The 20,042-nt window shown below is 36.4% G+C and overlaps 1 protein-coding gene across 2 annotated transcripts in view; it reads right to left on the reverse strand.

Annotated features, from left to right (window-relative positions):
- The window catches only part of bnc2 (basonuclin 2), a 141,092-nt gene that overhangs the window by 24,870 nt on the left and 96,180 nt on the right, over window positions 1-20,042 (reverse strand). The window contains exons 3-4 of one of the 2 annotated variants that reach the window (XM_056763838.1): window positions 18,481-18,583; window positions 14,993-15,228 (exon numbers count right to left, since the gene is read on the reverse strand). In XM_056763838.1, coding sequence (XP_056619816.1) covers window positions 14,993-15,228; window positions 18,481-18,583 — 339 coding nt within the window. Of the gene's footprint in view, window positions 1-14,992; window positions 15,229-18,474; window positions 18,584-20,042 lie in introns of both variants that reach the window. The other variant, XM_056763832.1, reaches the window with a different exon arrangement.

Genomic DNA, 20,042 nt, shown 5'->3' on the forward strand with positions numbered 1-20,042 from the left:
TTACCCTCACTGAGCCCATTTTCACTTCAACATACTCTACTGTAACCCCTTTCTATTTGGACAATGTTTTCCCCATGAACACTTTAATCCCATTTTTTTGCATTTATGTTAATATTAAACTTAAAGGAATGCCTTTCGGGGGCCTGACACTACAATCGGTGTGTCTGTCTTTGCTCAAACCCTGGCACACCTTGTAAAAAGTAGTGGTTGATAAAAATTGTGATTTTTATTTGAGTTTTTGCCAATTGTAAGGTAATTGAAAGTTGAATTTTAAACCTTTTCTTGAGAGGTGTCTTGGTTGATTTACTGGCAGAATTGTCATTGTAAAACCTATACAAACACACACTGGATAACCCCCATAATCGTTTGCACAGCACTTAGCGACCACATATTTAGCTCCTATTGTCCCAGGGGTTTCTGGGAGATGGAGTCATTTAAGCACACAGGCCTGCCTGAAAATCAAAGTGAAAAGTCATGCCAAGGGGCAGAAAGGAGATTGCCCATATCCAGGGGGAGTTGACATACTCTATGCCTAGCTGCTGCCACAGTACTCAAGAGCTATTAAGCAGGAGTCATTCCTTCTGCTCCTCCCCTTGTTTCCCTCTCACGAGTCCCTCTGGTCAAAGTCAGGTACAAATGGCTGTTTGCTGTACAACTCCCACAACAAGTTTGTATAAGCTACATCCTTCACTAACAGCATGTAAAACAAAAAGAGATGGACCACTCTTATTCACAGATGCTTCCAACTGAGATGGAAGGTTTCAGAGAGAGACAGTGGAGTGCCATTAGAACATCCAATCTCCCTCCCTCTGTAGACCTTAAAACATTTAGGCCAGGAGAATAAAGCAGCATTGTGTTCTGCCTATATACACTCTGAAACCTTCACATACACGCTTGAGTCTTTTTCCCTCTCGGTCTTTCCCTCTCATCCACACACAGGCTCATTACTTTTTAAAGAATAAATTCAAACGGAATAGATGATCACCAAGGATGTGCTGCAGGACTTTACGATCCTACACTGTAAAAAGGCAAGATTCTTTTCTACCCATGGTTGGTCAAAAAGGGTCGAACCCAACCCTTGGATTATAAATTATGATATGCTAGGTTGTTTCAGTCAAAAATGCTGCGTTGTTTCAACCCGTGGTTGGGTCAAATATAAACATTTTCTGGGTGAATTGAACCCAATGGCTGGGTTCTTCCTTTTTTGACCAAACCCAACATTGTTTTTACAGTATTTACATTTCAGGGGGATGCTTGAGGATTACTGAAAAAAACTACCCCTCACACATACAGCATCACTCAAGTATCCATCTGGCAGTGACAATTTAGGGAATGAATGTATGACTATCAAGAGTTTTACTGTTGAGTACTTTCATCCCCACACTCATGTAAAAAGGATGTCATCCATATGGCTGGCTGAGAGAAAGACAGCAGGATCATCAGGATGTCAGGGTTGCTAACTGTCACCAGCTGGGTTGGAGACAGAATACTCTTACTCACAATAGAGGAGGTCTCTCTCACATCTCAGCCTGTCTTTCAGGATCACAGTGCCTCCATGTGTCTGTGGCATTCTGAATCAGAGAAATATTTCTCACCTCTAATTAGTGTGCAAAGCTCCTCGGGGCAATCAGTGCAAGGTTAATTGGAGCCAGCCGGAACACCATAGCGAGCAGCAGTGTAGCACTGTCTCTCATCATAGACTGTCACCCAAAGGAAGTTCCCCTGAGCACTGCACATGCTCCAAAGCCCTTCCCCTATTTCTCACACTTAAAGATTAGAGGGAAACAATCACTGCAATAGAACATCTCTCTTATTTTATCTACTGTTTATTATCTCTCCCTCTCTCATTTTCAGCCTCTCATCCTGTCACCAATGTGCAAAATGTGAATATGTGTCACATGTTCTCTCTCGGTTAGAAAAGGTGCCCAAGTCTGACACACTGGCAACAGCTTTCTTTCCTCTTCAATGAAAGACAGATGCACAAAAATAAAACAAGTTAAAATCGATTGCGATTCATTTTGCAGTATGTGCACTGGTATGAGCATACATGAGGTTCGGGGCAACCTGGTAATTAAAGTGAAAGTGATGTGAGGCCAGGTATGGTTTTCCATAATCGGAATTTGTGCTCTACATTTAACACAGACAAACCGTGAAAACACACCCAGAGCAATGAGCAGCCATTACTGCGGCACCCAGGGGGATCGCTACCTCGCTCAAGGGTCTCATCTCAGCCGTGGTATTGAAGGTGGAGGAGAGCACTGATCATTCGCTTCCCCCACCCACAATCCCTGACTAAAGCTCGAACCAGCAACGTTTGGGTTACAAGTCCAAGTCTCTAATCATTAGGCCAGGACTGCCCAGCAACGCCAAGGTCATGGGTTTGATTCCATGGGATTGCACATACTCAGATTCAATGTATAGAATAATGCAATGTAAGTGGCTTTGGGTAAAAGCGTCTGCCAAATGCATAAAAATGAAAATGTACTGAGATTAAATGGGATTTTCTATTTCTAACATTTTAATGTGTTATGAAAAAAGTTATTAAAACAACAATTCAAATATTTCATAAAATCACTAGTCTGCATAATTAAAGGTTACTTTTAAACAAAAATGCATTAAAAAATAAAAGCAAAAAAGGATATTTAAACTTAATTTCCAGAAAAACAAAACGGATATGAAAATACATTTGTCAAACACTTGATAAGACATAAAATCGTTTTAAAACAATGAATCAAAAATCTTACTTATGTAATACTACTGTAATGGAACTATAGCAACATATTGCAATTGGTTATTAGGAAGTTCAGCATTCGAATATAAGAGCTCTGTTGACTCACATTTAAATGGCAATGCAGGGTCTACTTCTGTCTATGATCTCACACCCTTGAAAACACTTGTACGTTAAATTAATTTAATCACAAACAAACACAAAGTGTTGCATATTTTTAGTGCCAATATGAGTATGTGTATTTTGTAAAATGTTTGCAACTGTTTCATATCTTCTTTATTAAGGATAACAGAACAAACATTTACACTTATTTTGCGTTGTGTGCAGAAAAAAAGGAATTGTTTAAGTGCGCTCACATTTGCAGTCTGTCTCTTGCTTATTTTCTCTACAGAACGTTTTGGGTAAACTCTCTCTCATCTGAGGAACAGTGTACAATTTTTTTTTTTTATTGAATATTGAAAACTAGCATCACTCTTGTTTCATCCTTTATACTATGAATTATGCTTGAATTATGGTTTCAATGAATATTCAGATAGTGTATTCATGTTTTGAGGACAGTATACAGTACAGATGTGACTAACATCAACCCTTTATGCAATGAACAGTAAAGTGGTCCTTGTCTTTCTAGACTGCTGAACCTGTGACAGACCTCCAATGTGCTGCTGACCAATCAATAACAAGCCTAGACCTATCCAGCAACTTTAAGGGAAGATCACTGAATCCCCACTCTTTGATGTTGCTGACCCTGAAGAAAAATTCAATTTCCCTCCCCTTCAACAATGACAGCCATTTCTACCCTGCCAGCCATTTCCTTTCCTATCTGAGTACTAGCACAAAATTGCATCCACAAAATAAGGCAAAAAAAAGAAAAGAAAAAAATATTACCAAAAAATTACCTACTGCGTTGTTTCAACTCAAAATACTGAGTTGTTTTAATCCATTGTTGAATCACATATAAACATTTTCTTGGTTAAATTAACCCAGCATTTCAAAAAAAAAAAGTTTAGAGTGTGCCTCAATGTAATTTAAAGTAAGAGTATTTAAAGAAATTTAAAGAAAATTAAATGTTATCTGTCATGAAGGTACTGGTGTGGTTTAAAACCTGAAAATGACTCTTCTGTAGAACACACAAAAAAACTCAAAAATTTAAGGAACTCCTTCATTCCTATTTAGTTTTACTTGATTTAAGAATTTAACACCAAGTGACCTCATAAAATGCTTCCCTGCAAGAGAGTCAACAATGCTTTACTGTAACCACCAGTAGGCCACAAACACATTAATGCACTTGCTCAGCTTAGTTTAGAGTGTCTCATCTCAAATGCAAAGCCTTTCAGTGAGAGTGGTGGAGCTATTATTATGATAGCTCGAACTTGTATTGATGATACATGGTCGATTGTTGCTGAGAGGGTCCCCTAGATAGGAGATGCAGAAACCAAGGAGTTGCACTTTGGAAAGGTTTGCTTTACTTTCACTGAGTGGATTTACTGTCAACAAATTGCAGTCCATCCCTCTTTATTGGCCAGGATCTTTAAAGGAAAGCTTATGCACTTTATTTCGTTAATATTGTATTTCTGTGATCAGTGTTGGGGATATTTTTCTGGTGATAATAATATTTGAGTTGTTTTCATGTAATATGAGTTTCTTTTCAGTTAGATTGATTTGCATAAATATCTTTTAAACTACTGAATTAAAATAAACTTTGTCACTTAGTCATTCACACTCCTGCATGGGAGCAGTCACAGACAGAAATGGCAGGCCAGAGCATTATGGTTTTGTTTCATTCAAAACATACTGATTACTGATGCTAAGCAACAAAAGGTTGATTTCAGTTCCCCCCAGGTCAAAAAATTACTTCATCTGAACTTATCAAATTTGTTGCTAAATTTAATGTTAAGGAGATGCAGCCACTCTTCACTGTGATGGCACTTAAGTTTTGTAATATCATTAGCAAAATCCATTTGACTAGAAGGGGGGGCGTGCTGCCAAATTTCAGAACCTTTGCAAGCTTTTCTAACAAGGCATAAATGGACATAAATATAGACCTGAGAAAATTTTTGCTAGCCTGGAATATACTTCCACTACAGCAGATTTATGGACATTCCCCCTAATAAATAAAAAAAAACAGGACCTTCCAAAAATTGCACATTTGATTTTTGTCATCTCTGTGTAAACTGTTAAATGAAAAACAGCGAAAACATGGAGACATGCGTATGTACTTCCTCCAGGGTTGTGTGTTTGTGCTACACAACATACTTATTAACATTTTCTAGTAAAAAGTAAGCACTTTTGGGTGAATCCTGACATGCATATGAGCACGGTTTTTTTTCTTTACAAAGTAAAATCACCAACTACTGGCTAGCCATGCATAATCCAGCATTTTTACTCATTTTCGTTGGTCCATGTAAATGTAGATCATTTTATTGTGTTATGTGAAACTTTTTCAAAATGCAAACAAAAACTTTTTCTAGTCCATTTCTACTCCATCGTTGAGTCTCATGGATCAACAAACCTGATTTTACACATGGATTCATCTTTCCACCCTCCTGGACATCAGAGAGAGTGAATAAAGAATATTGTATGGTTCTGAAGACTGTCTGTATGTTTCTTAGGCACTCCTTTTTAACATTAATTTAAATACAGTATTCTGGTATTAATGCATTTCTAATAGTTTATAAACTGCATAGGCTGTATGAAATTATCTATTGTAGGCTATCAAGACATGGTTTAACTCCATCCTTGACAGTGACAAACCTTTTTTTTTGTGGTGACCCTGCCAAAATTCAAGCTTGCTGGCTGAGAGATAAAACAAGAAAAGAAAACATCAAGATAATTCTGGCATTAAATGTCATACTATTACTGTTGAGATAGAGAAAGAGCCATTGCAGTGCTCAAGAAGCACCTTTTGCTGTGGAAATGTAGTTGCGTATTCAAGAAAAACGCTGATATACCTGTAGGAAAATTACATGTTTTTTCCAGGATTTTTCAGATATTCTTAAAAACCAACACCACTACACCTTTCAGGAAGCCTTGCACTAGGCTGCATTTATTACTTGAAAACAAAATCCTGATGAAATATAAACTCTTAGTATTAAGAAAACTACTACAAATGTGTCTTTGTTTGTTTGTTGATTAATTTTTTTTGCATAAAAATAATTTTGGCCTAAGGAGACTTGAGAGAAAAAACAATCATATTTGTATGGTAGGCTGTGTGATGCCATTTGTCAAATTTTAAACCTGACAAATTACTTAACTTGTGATAGTCCATTTGATTTGGACAGTTATTACTCAATGTACTTTTTTAAAACTTTGAAATAGTAATCTCTAGGTCTTAACCCCACACAAAAAGTACAAAAGAAACAAATCACATTACTTTCAACTTTTAATAAAAAAGTGTTGAACACATAACCTGTAATGTAACAAATAGTTTGTAATTAACAGGTCACGGGTAACAGCTACAGGTATAGCAGCATTGGTTTGAGAAAACTTCCCAAAAAAATCTGAAGATGTTATGGATAAGAACAGAGGAAACAAATTTTTGTTAAGTTAAAATATATGGTTTGTGGATGTAGACAGAAAGAGAGAGACAGAAAGTGTGGTTCAGAGCAGAGGGGACCATGACATGACCTGAATGAGCTCACTGCTCTTGCTACCATAGAGGATCAATGACTGGGGTCCAGCAGGCACTGCTCAAATCTGGGCTCGATAATGAAGGCCAGATAAAAAGCTTGACTCCATGACACTGTTTGGGACCAGTGCTCTCTCAAACTGTAGACACTCTGCAGGGACATGTGAACTGATCACACATGGTCCTGCACAAAAATGTTTGTCTTTAAAATTGTATTGTGAAACTAGGGAATACAGGGAATATCGATGCTCCCTGGTTTTGGCGTTACAAAGAAGGAGATTTTAGGGAACAAACATTTCAGTGCACTGGAGGGGATTTGCAAGTGAGACAGCCTTTAAAAAGGCTGACTCCCTGGTCAGTGTGCTGACTACAGAACAAGGGAGATGAGAAGCACCCTGTGTTTTTGCTCTCTTGTAATTCTACTTTTGATTAACATTTATGTATTTGACAGAAACTTTTGTCCAAAGGCATTGAAGATACATTTTTGTTAGGAACATTTAGTGAAATTTTTGAATTCCCTGGGAATCAAACCCATGTCCGTGGCATTTCTAGTGCCACTTTCTACCAGTTAAGTCTCTCTGAATCACTGAAGACTTACACAAACTGCCATGGATAAGACGGAACGGAAAAGTTCTATATCCAATATAAGAAGTATTACTTTCAAATTCTTTTGGACATTGTAACCTGCCTATAACCCCACAACTTCAAAAACATCCACTCATCTATTTCTCTGTTGCGTAACTTGGGACATATGGTGTATAGTGACGAAAGCAGGCTGAAATAACAGAATGCAGAAATTAGCTCAGTGTTGCTGAAAACAAAATCATATAAACTCTCATAAAGATACTTAGAAATTTCAGGCTGGATCTAAAAAGATGTAAGATACAGTTCTGCTCATCACTTTTGAAGCCCTGTTTTGTACAGTATTATAGAAAATGGAAAAAATAGGAGATATGAGCAAAGCAATGCTTTTGTGTTAGTAAAAGTATGATTTGACAAAAGAAAAGGCAATTGTGATAACTGATGTGAGCTCTTCTCCAGCTGGCCATTTGTTTGTGTGGGCAGGAGCTTGCTATAGGCGGGGTTGAAGGGGAGATCGAGTGGGTGAAATCACCTTGATTCAGTGCACCAAACCTTTGATGTGCCTGAAGCTGACTCGACTAGCCCAGAGCAAAGCATATGCCTTAAAACTCAAATCCAGCTTGACGTCCTGAAATCATAACCATATGCAAGAATTCATTTTAGAAACACTGCGGCTCCGCACAGCCCATGGATGAGGCATAAGCCAGCGATAACAAAAAGCAGGTTATATGACGGTGGGAGTCATTTGACCTCCAGTAAGGAGGTGATGGAGGTAAAGGGATGGGCCTTGGCACAGAAAGGGGTGTCAAGAGGCTTGTTGTACAAAAAAGGTTTGGTTAAGGATCATTTCCAAAATTTCTGTGCAGTGTTTGACTACCTAAAATGGAAGTTTCTCATATGAGATTAGAGGTAGGTTGAGGCAAAGTTTAGCGCAAGAAGAAAGAATGAGAGTCGCTGAAACATATTCCAGCATTTAGGTAATTGTGTACCCTGCCATTTTTTTTGTTTGAATAAGACAAAGATGAGGAAGGTATGTATGCATGAACAGTTGGATAGACAGGAAAAATACGCCACTAATACATTGAAAGCATGTTGAATATAAATTTACACTCACACAAATCTTTGCAAATGTCTTTACAACTAGTAGTAATATATTAAAGGCTAATGCTTTAAAGGTGTGATGAACTGTCGTTGTTTATTGTTTTATACTGTTGTCTGAGGTCTACTTATGACGTTTGCGCGGTTTTTAGATTAAAAAACATCCAAATCATTAAGTAATCGGCTATTTTCTACCCGGGTTTTGAGGCCGTCTGTACAAACGATCGGTTTGAATTTGTGTTCCGCCATGAAAACTTGGAAGTAAACAGCAACTGCTTTGATTGGATAGCAGTTTGCGTAGTAAACTTATTTGGAGCCTTCTGTGAATTTGGTTAGAGATGTAACGTTAGGTTAAACATTCGCCTTATTCTCACAGGATTAGTATTATCTGGGGACCTCGTGTGATTTATAAATGACCTCCCCACATATATATGTGGTGAATTCGCACAGGATAAATGAAGCCAGTGATTTTACTCAAATTTACTGACTTATTTCCTGCATGTGATGGCAAGGCATTGAGTATAGTTTGTAAAGCCTATAGTTGTTTGGTGTTTAATGATATTCGTACCTGTCAGCATTTGAGCCCCGTGATCGCGAACCGGACTGAAGATCATGCGATGGCGAATCTCAAATGTTACTAGAGATTCCATGATAAATAAACAGACGGGAGACTCCCGGTAAGTTATGAATATGCCTCCTTTTTAATTTTAGTCTCTCCGCAAATCCATCATCGCCCTCTGCCTTGTTCACAAAGAAATCCCCGGTAATGTTTTTAACCACGTGAGCTGGAATGTCTTTAAAAATAGACTTTAACCACGCATTACTAATGTAGCAATCCGAAAGAAGGTTATGCACCGACTGTGTTCTACCACAACCTGGCAATGACTCTGCAATATTTTGCGATCTTTAACAGCATGTTTATTGCTTGCTCGCTCTATCTGGTTCTGTGCCACTTATGTTACTTCAGTACTGTTATGCGCGAACCAGTGGGCGGGGCTAGAGAAATAGTCGTTGATATTCTCCTGTGGAGGCGGTGTTCAACCTATCAATGACATCACAGAAAGGTGCATTCCATAACCTGGCATTCGCTGGGCCTGGTGTCAATAACATATGTAATCTCAGTAACAAGGGTGTTTTAGTTCTCACACTTACACGATGTTCGCATGAATACGATTCCCTCTTATATAACAAAGGCTTGGGTTAAAATTGTTGTTTTTGTTCATGGCCCCTTTAATACATGCAATTCCACATTGGTACTCTCATTTATTTGTAACAATGAGGAAACTTGGTCCAAAAACAAGGGGCAAGTTACATTTATATAAATCACGGCAGTCTACTGCATGGGGTGTGGCCCAGTGTCAGTGAGAAGATGTGGGACCATAGAACCAAATCTGCTACTTCAGTCAATCATTGGTCAAATACGCACATAACATTTTCATGCTTAAAATCAAATCAGACTAATAGTATACAACTGGACTAAACCAGTTTAAATGGGCATTATAAATGAAACCAGAGTGACACACCTCTATTACAAGTATCATCGCCTTCTACCATAACTTTCAGAGCAATAGCATGTATGTATAATGCATTATAAAGAGTTATTAAAGGTTAAATTGCATTATAATTCTTCATAATGTGTGTTGGAATGAATTATATGTAGTTGTAAAGAATTAAAACCAATTTAAAATGTGTAGTACAACAATTAATTTCTAAGTGTTATTATGTATTTACTGTAATAACAATTATTTATAAGACATTGCAATGCACTAAAAGATGCATTACAATGCTTTAAAACTACTTTTACAGTGCATTATACTTACATGCTTCAAAGAACATGCACTCAATCTACTCTGCTGTGAAAGCAGCGTCAGCGTCAAACACAGTATGCCTTACATAGCTCTGATAATTATTTAGAATTAACTCCAACTTCATCAAATCAGCAAAAACACTAAATGCTGAACAAAATTAATATATTTTAATATGTTTTCAATGCCCCCCATTGAATAATATTCAAAGCCTCGCCCTCACAAAAACTCACAATTTCTATCCAATAAATGACTTCAGAGCTTGACATTAACTGGAAAATAATTTATTTTAATAAAAATGGCCAAATAATAAGGAATCTCTTGGTTTTTAGTTTGTAAGCCAATGGTCATTTTGTTTCATTTCAAATGATTATCAAATGATTATTTAAATGATTAGCTTGGGTCCCCTTGTAGCCGATGTCCCCCCTTTGACCACTGCCCTAGAGTTGGACCCCCAAAAGGACGTCCCTTCAGTGAAGTATTGCTGTATATGGTTAAACTTAATTATAACTGGAGCTCAACAAATGTTATATATAACTAAAACTCAGCTGACGCTACAGTGTATCAAATTACTGTACTTGTGCGTGTTTGCTATAACAAAGTATAAAAAAGTTGCACATAACAAAATAAAACTAGTTTAAATACACCTTAGGGAAACTTATTCAATGTAGCTGCATTAAACATTTCATTTATTTCAAATAAATCAAGTTCCCAAGCACGAAAATTAAAAAATTCAAGTTTTGCATTGTATGCATGTTTACATTTAGACTTTTAAAACTAATGCTTAATCACACTATATGAATAAACGTCATTCACATGTATGAAAGTGATTATGTTGGTTTTTCACTGTTAGAGCTTGTGTAAAGCATACTCATGCCGCTGAAGGGCTACTGTGTGATGTGTTTTTGTCTGTGTAATGACTGTCAGGCTGCTTGTGGTTGCAGTTTTCTGGGGTCTGTTACCTCCTTTCTTAATCAAATCATGTCTTTTGGCCAGAGGACATCCTTCATTAAATTTATCAGGAAGGCAGCATATTGTGCCTGGCTGAAGCACGTTGGGTTGTACCCCCTACAAATTCCTTTGCGCCATACAAGATGGGCCAAGCATACTGCACCCAGATGTCAGGTTTATTTGAATAAAATAGACTCATTGTGTGGACACCCTGGCTTGTCCCTGAGGGAGAAAGGAGGGGGGGGGCTGGGTAAATGAATTCTGTGGAGGGGTTTTAGCACATGGTGGAAGGGGAATGAAGGGGCTGGAGGAAAAGAAGGCAGTTAGCTTAGCTTAGCACTTACATCTGGCTCTCCCGGAATCTCTGTCAGAGTCAGAGAAACTGCATCTCATAAAAGAGCTAAAGGAAGTCAGCGGAAGCTGAATGTTCTACAAGGACAAAAACATTACTGGGAATGTCGCTCAGCCTGGGGCGAATCCACAAGTTGGCCGCCATGGACCCTTCCTCCACTTTCCCTACTCCTCCTCACTGCCTCTTTCCAAAAGAACAAGAGACAGCCCAGACTGATCTGAATTCCATCTGTTGGGGAGCGGCCAAGTGACAGCAGAGAAATACAGGCATCTGGTCTCCATTTCTGTCAGGCTGGTGTTCCAGCTTACATCTTACAGCTGGGAAAGGATGAGGGAGAGGAGAAGGTGCTGGCAAAGGACTAGAAAGGGGGTCTGTGCTGGCATTCTAAAGTTTTTCTTCAATTTCTCACGTATCACCCTGCATCATAACAGGAGATGTGTAGAAAGGTGCTTATGTTGCTATGAACGTTGAGCCTAAAGAAGCAGTATTAGCTCACCCCTCACTCTCACATACAAGTTCCTGTGAAGGGCCCAAAATGATCACTGAGTTATCAACAGTCAAGACTCTGACAATAGATCAGAACAAAAGCAAAAGAACAAAGAAGCACACAAAGCCGGCAGGCAGGACTTCAGCAGCCAACGCGCTCAAACACACGCACATGTGCGTGCTCCTCTACTCCCATATGAGCTCATGTTCACTCTGTGGATCACTCCGATTTTTTTATACCTGCATCGGCCTCTCTGCATTAGCAAATGTTTATGGCAATTGTTTACACTTTGCTTATGTAATATAATACAAAATTAGAGCTTAAGTAAGCTTATAATACTGTACTTTTTAAGTACAATACATTGTATAATGTATAATGCATAGCGTATGGTATAATTATAAACATGGGCCAATTATTAAACAGGGAATATAAAATATGTTTTACATGACTATCAAATAAATTGGTTACTTATTCATTATAAAATATTCCCTGATTGAATATGAGTGTTACCAGTGTATTCAATATACAAACGTGTATCTAGAGTGAATCAATTAGCAGATGTTTTATGAAAACCAAGTTTTCTTTTCTTTTGAGTATATAGTAAAACCAATGCGCTAGTGATTACCAATAATGCAGCAAAACAAAAAATGTCAAATTTACCCCCCCCAAAAAACATTATGTGCGTCTATAAAGTATTTATAATATCTATAAAGAATGTTATAGTGTTTTAGTTTGCAGTATAGTAAACCATAAAAAAGTACTAAAAAATAAAAAAAATTAAAGGTACAGCTTTCAGTGATGTCATTAGCATATTGCACTTGACCAATTCTATTAAATTGAATTAAATTACTGACAAAGAAAACTAAGCTGAAACTCTACAAATAGGTCCAATTACTGTAAAAAAATATTTTCTGAAAGGAAATATTAATTAATTGATCTTTTGAAAATCGATTGTATCTTTTGATTTGTAAAACTTTATTTTTGATAATATTTTTGATAATTTTATTTCAGTTTTATTTATTTGTTCATGGATTTCACCTTTCCAACATTACCTGTTTTAATGTGTTTGTTTTTAAATGAGGCCAGGTATATTATATTTCAAATAATTTGTTTTCATTCCTTTTTTTTCTTTCAGTTTGTGCAGTTTAAGCATTGGTAATATTCCCTCAATGCATTGGTGAGTAACACAGCAATTCACATTTACAAACACACGTCATCATGTTGTCACACAACTGTTCCTGATGCCCAATAATAAATTGTTGAGAAGAAAAAGGCCTAATTTGGGTCAAATTGGATACAGGGAGAGAGAAATAGTTCAAGGGGAAATAAGAAGGACAGACAAAAGGAAATTACAAGAGTGTGTGATGCTTCAGACTGTGACCATCACTGGACAACAGCAAAGTGTGACAGGTAACGTCTTCGATATATTAGAGAAAGCGTTGCAGATATGTATTAGTGCTGAAAGCAGTGTTATTTAGAAGACTTGACATTAAACAAAAAGGAAATAGACAATCAAAAAGCGAAAAATTAACAGAGTTTATCAATGACCCATGAAAACATTCATTCAATAAAGAACACAAGATACTGTTAAGATGTGGCACTGCACATGTGTGACTAACTGACATTAAAAAATCTGAACTAATACACTTTAGCTGACTATTAATCTGTCACCCACACACACACGAAAATACCTAATTTTCTGCAACAAAGTGAAACAGACATATAATTACATTTAGAGATGTGACATTTGAGGCCTCCTGAAAGTACACACAAACACAGGAGCAAACTGCTATGTGCATACATACATAATCTTTGCTCGATCTGATTCCTTCCCTCTTCCACACCTTGTTCTTCTCTTTTATAACATGAAATATTTATGAGGGTGGAATTAAGATTCTTGCGCACATGCTCCTGCTTGCACCTTCCGTTGGTTGTGACATCATGTGTCAAGGCTCTGATTAACAATACTCAACACTCTGTCTCCAGACTGACAGACAGAGGAGGCAGAGAGAGCAGGTAAATAACAAGAAAACAAAAGGAAAGGAAAATAAGTAACATTTAACTAGGCAATGGAGGGGAGAGAGAGAGAACAGACTTGAGCATTCATTAGTGTTGATGCCAGGGTTGTGCTCTTTTGTTTGATCAGTTATGAATCTGAGTTCTGACAGTACCTGCCTTGAATGGATGCTGGATGGAACATGGCTTACATTGGGAGAAGTGCAACGTTTTTGACCTAAGAGGTGAAGTTCTGTTATAATTGTGCTGAGAAACAAACTGAATATTTTAAATCAAGTTGACTCTGAAGTGTATGGGATAGATGTCAAGATCCGAATCAATTCAATGGTTTTGTAATCGACTAGGGGCGGTCTCTCCCAAACTCTAAATGATATCAGAATAGTATCACTTACAAATGAAATAATTTTAAAAACAAATACGCATATCAAAGCTAAAAGCTTTTTGTTTGAGTTTCATACTTAACACTTGGAACAATATCACACCCAAAACCCGAAAGTGTCCGACAAACCAAGTGTCCTTATTTGACTGCAAACCCACAAAATTGTTGGACCTTGCATTTGGACACATTACTTAATTCTCAAATTTCAGACTACATGAGATACAATGGTTGATATTTTTCATGTCATATTTAATGTCTAGGGCGTTATATCAGAGCAGTGAGAGACACAAACAGACATTCCACACAAAACAAATATCTACAGAACTATAAAAAACTGCAGCCTTGTACAATTCTTTCCAGTCAAATGATATGAGAAAAAGTGTGTGAGAGGGAGAGATTTACTCACAGAAGCCATTTCCTTGTACAAGGCCTCAAAACCGCCTTCAGGCTCAGCATGTTGTTCCACTTAGGCATGGCCTCCAAACCAAAGCCATCCACCTCTCTCTCTCTGCTATTGGCGTTGGACATACAAGGCTAACCACAAGCACATGTTGAGTTGCTCTTAACTAATTCATACAGGAACACTTTGGTTTTGTTGCGAACCCAAAAGCCCTGTACCCTATATTAAAATGTGTCTGATTTCAATTAAAGTAGCATGAGCGAAGGATTGCAAGGAAGTGGTTCTATCGTCTTTTTTTATCAGCTGTAGTCACTAAAGTTTTCTTATCTCTTGTTTTCTCCTTGTACTTTTGTCCCCTTGTTTCTAACATGGAAGGTTGAGAGGGGAAAATATTGACAAAAAATATACATGATTCAAGCCCGGGTTATTTTAAAGAAAGGGTATCAGGAAAGGGTTATTTAAATTTGTATCTATTGTTTATCCACCTTAGGATAAATTAAGTGCATGTTTTTTTCTGAATGGTGTTTACGATCTGTTTAGGATTTTCTGTTTTAATGTTTTTAATTTACCTGTAATATGTAGCCTCTAACATAATCTCTTAGCGTCCAGCCGAGGCCATGGAGGATGTGCAGAACCTCTTCCTGTTTAAGGACACTGAACAGACGGTCCAGCAGGATTTTTAACCTCACAGGTACTGCCTGAGTCCCATACAGCATCAGACTACTGATGTCAAATACCACATTGGACTGCACGATTTCCACCTGTGTCGGATGGTATAGATGCTGTGTGCTCAGCTTGTCGAGAGCTACAATCACAAAAGCAAACAAACAGAGAATTACTGCTATAGACTGCAAAGTGTTGTAAAAATATCCAGAAAAGTATTTTTGACCCAGTCTGCAAAAACCGGACTTAAGTCTCAATGATCATCATGAGCGTCACCTTTAAATTTAAGCCATTCATTCATTCATAAAAAAGAGCAAATCACCAAAAAAAGACTAGCCGGGTTTTTACAAACTGGGTCACATTTGTGTACAATTGTGAAGAAATAACAGGGCAATAAAAACATTTGTGGTAAATAAGGCAATGTTATATTTTGACATTTAAAAAATCAATAAATAAAATATTACATAATTATTATAATAAATCACAAGGCCCACACAGAACACAGCAACCGTTGTATAATACCTTCCCTAAAGTGGTGGTGTTTTGTAATCAAGGTATTTTCATGTTCCTGTCCTTTTAGGCATTACAGTATGTAAAACATGTGATGTTTAACATAATACAATCAGATTTGTGACAACAATAATGAACTCGTTTTTCATCATTAAATAATAGCTTTAAAAAAATGAAAATTATCATTATTGTTACAAAAAGAAGTAGATCATCTTTAATAAATCCTGTATTCATTATTATTATTATTCTCTGTCTGTCAGGCAGAGCCCGTCTTTGCAAATCAGAGGCCTAAAACAGTCGGAATAGACAAGGTCTCTACTGTCATTCGCAAAGATGTTGCATTCACCACTTTGGCCTGTTAACATTGTTAATGAGAGTGTTTAAATGTCTAAATGTGTTTATAATGATTGAAATTTATACATTGTCCCTTACTCAGCATCTTTACAATACAACACCGTCACTGAAAAAGTTATCACGACCTTTAAAATAACTAAACAGATAAAATAATTAGCAAAATACCGTAATTCTTAAATTACAGCTGCACTGTAAAACTTTGCTGTAGTTTTGCAGCAGGTTTGGCAGTCACTTACTGTGGATTGAATTAACAATTTGGTTTTAAACATAAATTGACCATAGTTCTTACATTTTCTTTAATAAAACAAGACTAAATATCTAAGGTGACTTTTCTTGTTTTGTAAATGTATCGTAATTTAAGAAGTTTTATAGTAATATTTTTGCTAGAAAACGAGACAATAGTATTAAGTTGTAATTAAATCTACAGTTAGTTACTGACAAACCTGCTGCAAAACTACAGTAAAGTAAACTAGCTTAAAGCTTATTGTTCTGGGGTACTAAAACATAAAATGAAGACTAATTCACAATGATCCTATAAATAGCAATACACACAAACAGTATGAATTATGGACTCTGTTCACATACACACATGCTCAAAACAAAGATCCTGTTCGACATCCTCTATGTAATGTAAAATATGGAATGTAAAATGCACATATGGATAAAGACACTGCGAATGGCAAAATAATTTATATAATTGTCTCGTTTTTTCCCCCTCTCTTTTGCTTCACTTTATGTCTTAGTGACACTTGCTTCCTTTCCTCAGTGCAGGACAGATTTTTGTGACTACTGTAGGTTATTACCTGACAACAGACTCTGCCAGAGAGGAACATGATCAAAAATGAAGAACTACATGTCAGAATTGCTGCCAACACTACAAAACAAAATGAGAGGTCTGTGTCAGAATGGTGTAAAAAGAAGAATGGTTGAGGAAGGATTGTGGCTGACAGTTCAGAGTGAAATTAAGACTAGTCAAAGGGCCCCATGTGATGGTCCCTTAAGGCCTGTCTCTTTTACTTTCATCCCAACCCAACAGGTGTTTCTTTCGTCTCTCTATGAACCCAACTGTCTTTTCTTCTTTAACTCCATCCTTTGTGACTGTCCTTTCTTTCATTTTATTTACACCAGAACTTTAACTACGTTTTGACCGTTCTATTTTCTATGAATGTATATTTTTTAATTAATAAAATCTTGGTTAATAAGTAAAATTAATAAATTCTATTTGGGTTTATAGAGTCAACAAAAGTCCACTGCTTACAATCATTTTTAATTCTCGCTTCTTTCCTTTTCATTTCATTTTTATTGCCTTACGTTTCAGACTCTTATAAACATTTGATATTTAACACAATCAACATAAAGATCAAAGAGCACACTCCATGTGTCATGAATCAATAGTAGCAACATAAATTAAACCAAATTAGTTATTCATACTCTTAAAAAAACTGGGAATACCAACGGCCAGCAAACAAGCATCTCCAGACGACATGTATACAAAGTGATGAAAATGCTCTAAGCTTCACCATAAATTTCATTATCAAAAATTGTATGATAATAGTGGCAAAATTGTGAGCATATAATTACTAATGAATATAGACAGAAAATTAAGTGCTGATGTCATTGTTCTGGACCGAAAATGAAAAACAACAAATCATATTTTTTTGTGTACGTATTTATTTAATTATATTATGTACGAGCAAAAGACTGTAATATTGTTAAACTTTTTTTGATTGTATTTAATGTGGAACATTACTTTTAGGCCATTGTATCTCTAGAATATTATTTTCCACCTGTATCTACAAATATGCATTTTTGCAAATTATGTACCCTGCAATTTACTGAAAACATAGTCTTAACATTGTATCAACCAACTTCTTGAGGTATCACCCTGGAATGCTTTTCTGAGGGGTTCACTTTTACGTTTGGCTCTTATTGGTTGACATTCTTCATCATTTAGATTTTTTAAATAAATCTTCAGTTTTGTAAATAATAAAGTTGTGTGATTAATATCAAGTTAATAATATTGATAAAATCAATAATACCAGCAGGGATAGTAGGTGGGGGGAGTGAATGATCAGCGCTCTCCTCCACCTTCAATACCACGGCTGAGGTGAGACCCTTGAGCAAGGCACCATTCCAACCAACTGCTCCCCGGGCACCGCAGCAATGGAAAAATTGATTAATATATTATCCTTTAAGTGTCTCCTGTTGTTGCACGTTTCCTTCCTGCACTGACTAGTATTTTCTAAAAAACATTTGTTGAATTGTGCTTTTAAATGATGTTTCATGTTTCCCAAGAAAACACTTTTAAACACTTTTATAAAATGCAATTTAAAATTGTAGATGGACCATTTTGACTTGACAGTGTTTTGTGTGATTTTATTTGTATTTGATCTAAACAATGTGATTATTATTATGTTTTATTTTTATACTTTACAAAATGAATATTCTGTCAAATTCATTTATGAGTTATCAGTAAATATATAATACATAAAAATGATAAATTTTCTCAATCATTTTGACTCACACTCACCATGAGCGACCCATCCATGCTTGCACTGGTCACATGTCCTTAGGTGGATTTTTCCAGGTAGGAAACATTCACATGTGCAGTTTACCAGAGTACAGCGGATGGCCTGCAAATACACAAATAATCATCAATAAACTGGACATGTTTCTCATTCAAACAGGAGTTTCGTTCTACAGCTTTCACTCTTGAACTGTTTATAATAATACAAACAATGATTTTAATTTTAATTAATACATTTTGCAGACGCTTTTATCCAAAGCAACTTACATTGCACTGTACTATACATTTGTTTCTGACTATTTGCAAACCCCTGGGAAAGAACCCATGACCTTGGCATGCTCCTACCACTGAGCCACAGGAAAGCTCATTTACTCTCATTTTGCTAGTGTCTATGGACAGAGAGCATGGTTTCTGCACTCTTATGTCGACTGACATCATGCCAACAAGTTTCCATTTTCTCTCAAGCCATTCTCTCATAGGCACATTTAAACAAGTTTTTCTTCCTTTAACCTGAAAACCGGTCTGTTTTTGCCCCCATTTAAAGTACCTTTGTTTTGACAAAAACTGTCATTACGTGATTTGGAGACTGAATCAGTGCTGACCCCTAAAGCTTTTAGCAACAAGGGGTTAAGTGTCCCAATGAGACAGCCAGCCCGGCAGGACCAAACAATGGTATTGTGCGATAAGACATCTCCTTAATCACTGAAAGTCAGTGAAAGTACTCCAGCAGGAAGAGAGGAAAGGTGGCACCTCTCTTGTCAAAACTGCTCACAAGATTAATTTAAAAATGAGTAAAAAATGTTTTCTTCTGTGACTGCTATATTTTCAAGCATTGTATAAATTGTAAATTGTAAAAAAGTTATTTTATATTATTTTTACAAATTTAGATATCTTGATTTCAATGTCAGTAGGTATCATAATTCTTTGTTGTTATTATTACACTGATTCTTTAAAAATATGAAATATATTAATACTTAAAAAAAGAATTGTTATGAGTGAAAAATGTGGAACTGGTCAAATGTCTATGAAAAAAAACAATAATAACATTCTTAAATCCTAATTTCAATGTTTTATCAAGATAACGATATTGTCACGTAACTTGTGTCACATCCACTAAAGTTCTCTCAAAAGACTTGTCTCAGTTTGACTTATTTTCCTGTGACGTGACTTATTAAATGTGGTATGACTGCAATATATTAGTAAAATATATTTTTTTAATTTTTTTTATTTGGTCAGATGGCATTTCACGTGATTGTCACGTAAGGGAACATAGGGAGAATCCATGTTCGCTGGTTTTTGCATTGCATTGTGGGATTTTTTTTTTACATTAAAGACCTTACTGCATCATGCTGAGACAAAACAGCTTAACCCAAATATTTTTACGTCCATTAATAACTTCTTGAGTTTTCTGTACCTTGTCTCAATCATCTTTGGCTTGCTCACTAAGGGGTTAGATATATATATATATATATATATATCTTTTTTTTTAAATTTAATGCATAAAAACGTGTGTGCAATTACCCAGCAGATCTCCAGAGATCTCATACTTTTACATTAGCCTAGAC

Source organism: Triplophysa dalaica, chromosome 2, assembly GCF_015846415.1.
Source record: "Triplophysa dalaica isolate WHDGS20190420 chromosome 2, ASM1584641v1, whole genome shotgun sequence".
Classification (NCBI taxonomy): domain Eukaryota; kingdom Metazoa; phylum Chordata; class Actinopteri; order Cypriniformes; family Nemacheilidae; genus Triplophysa; species Triplophysa dalaica.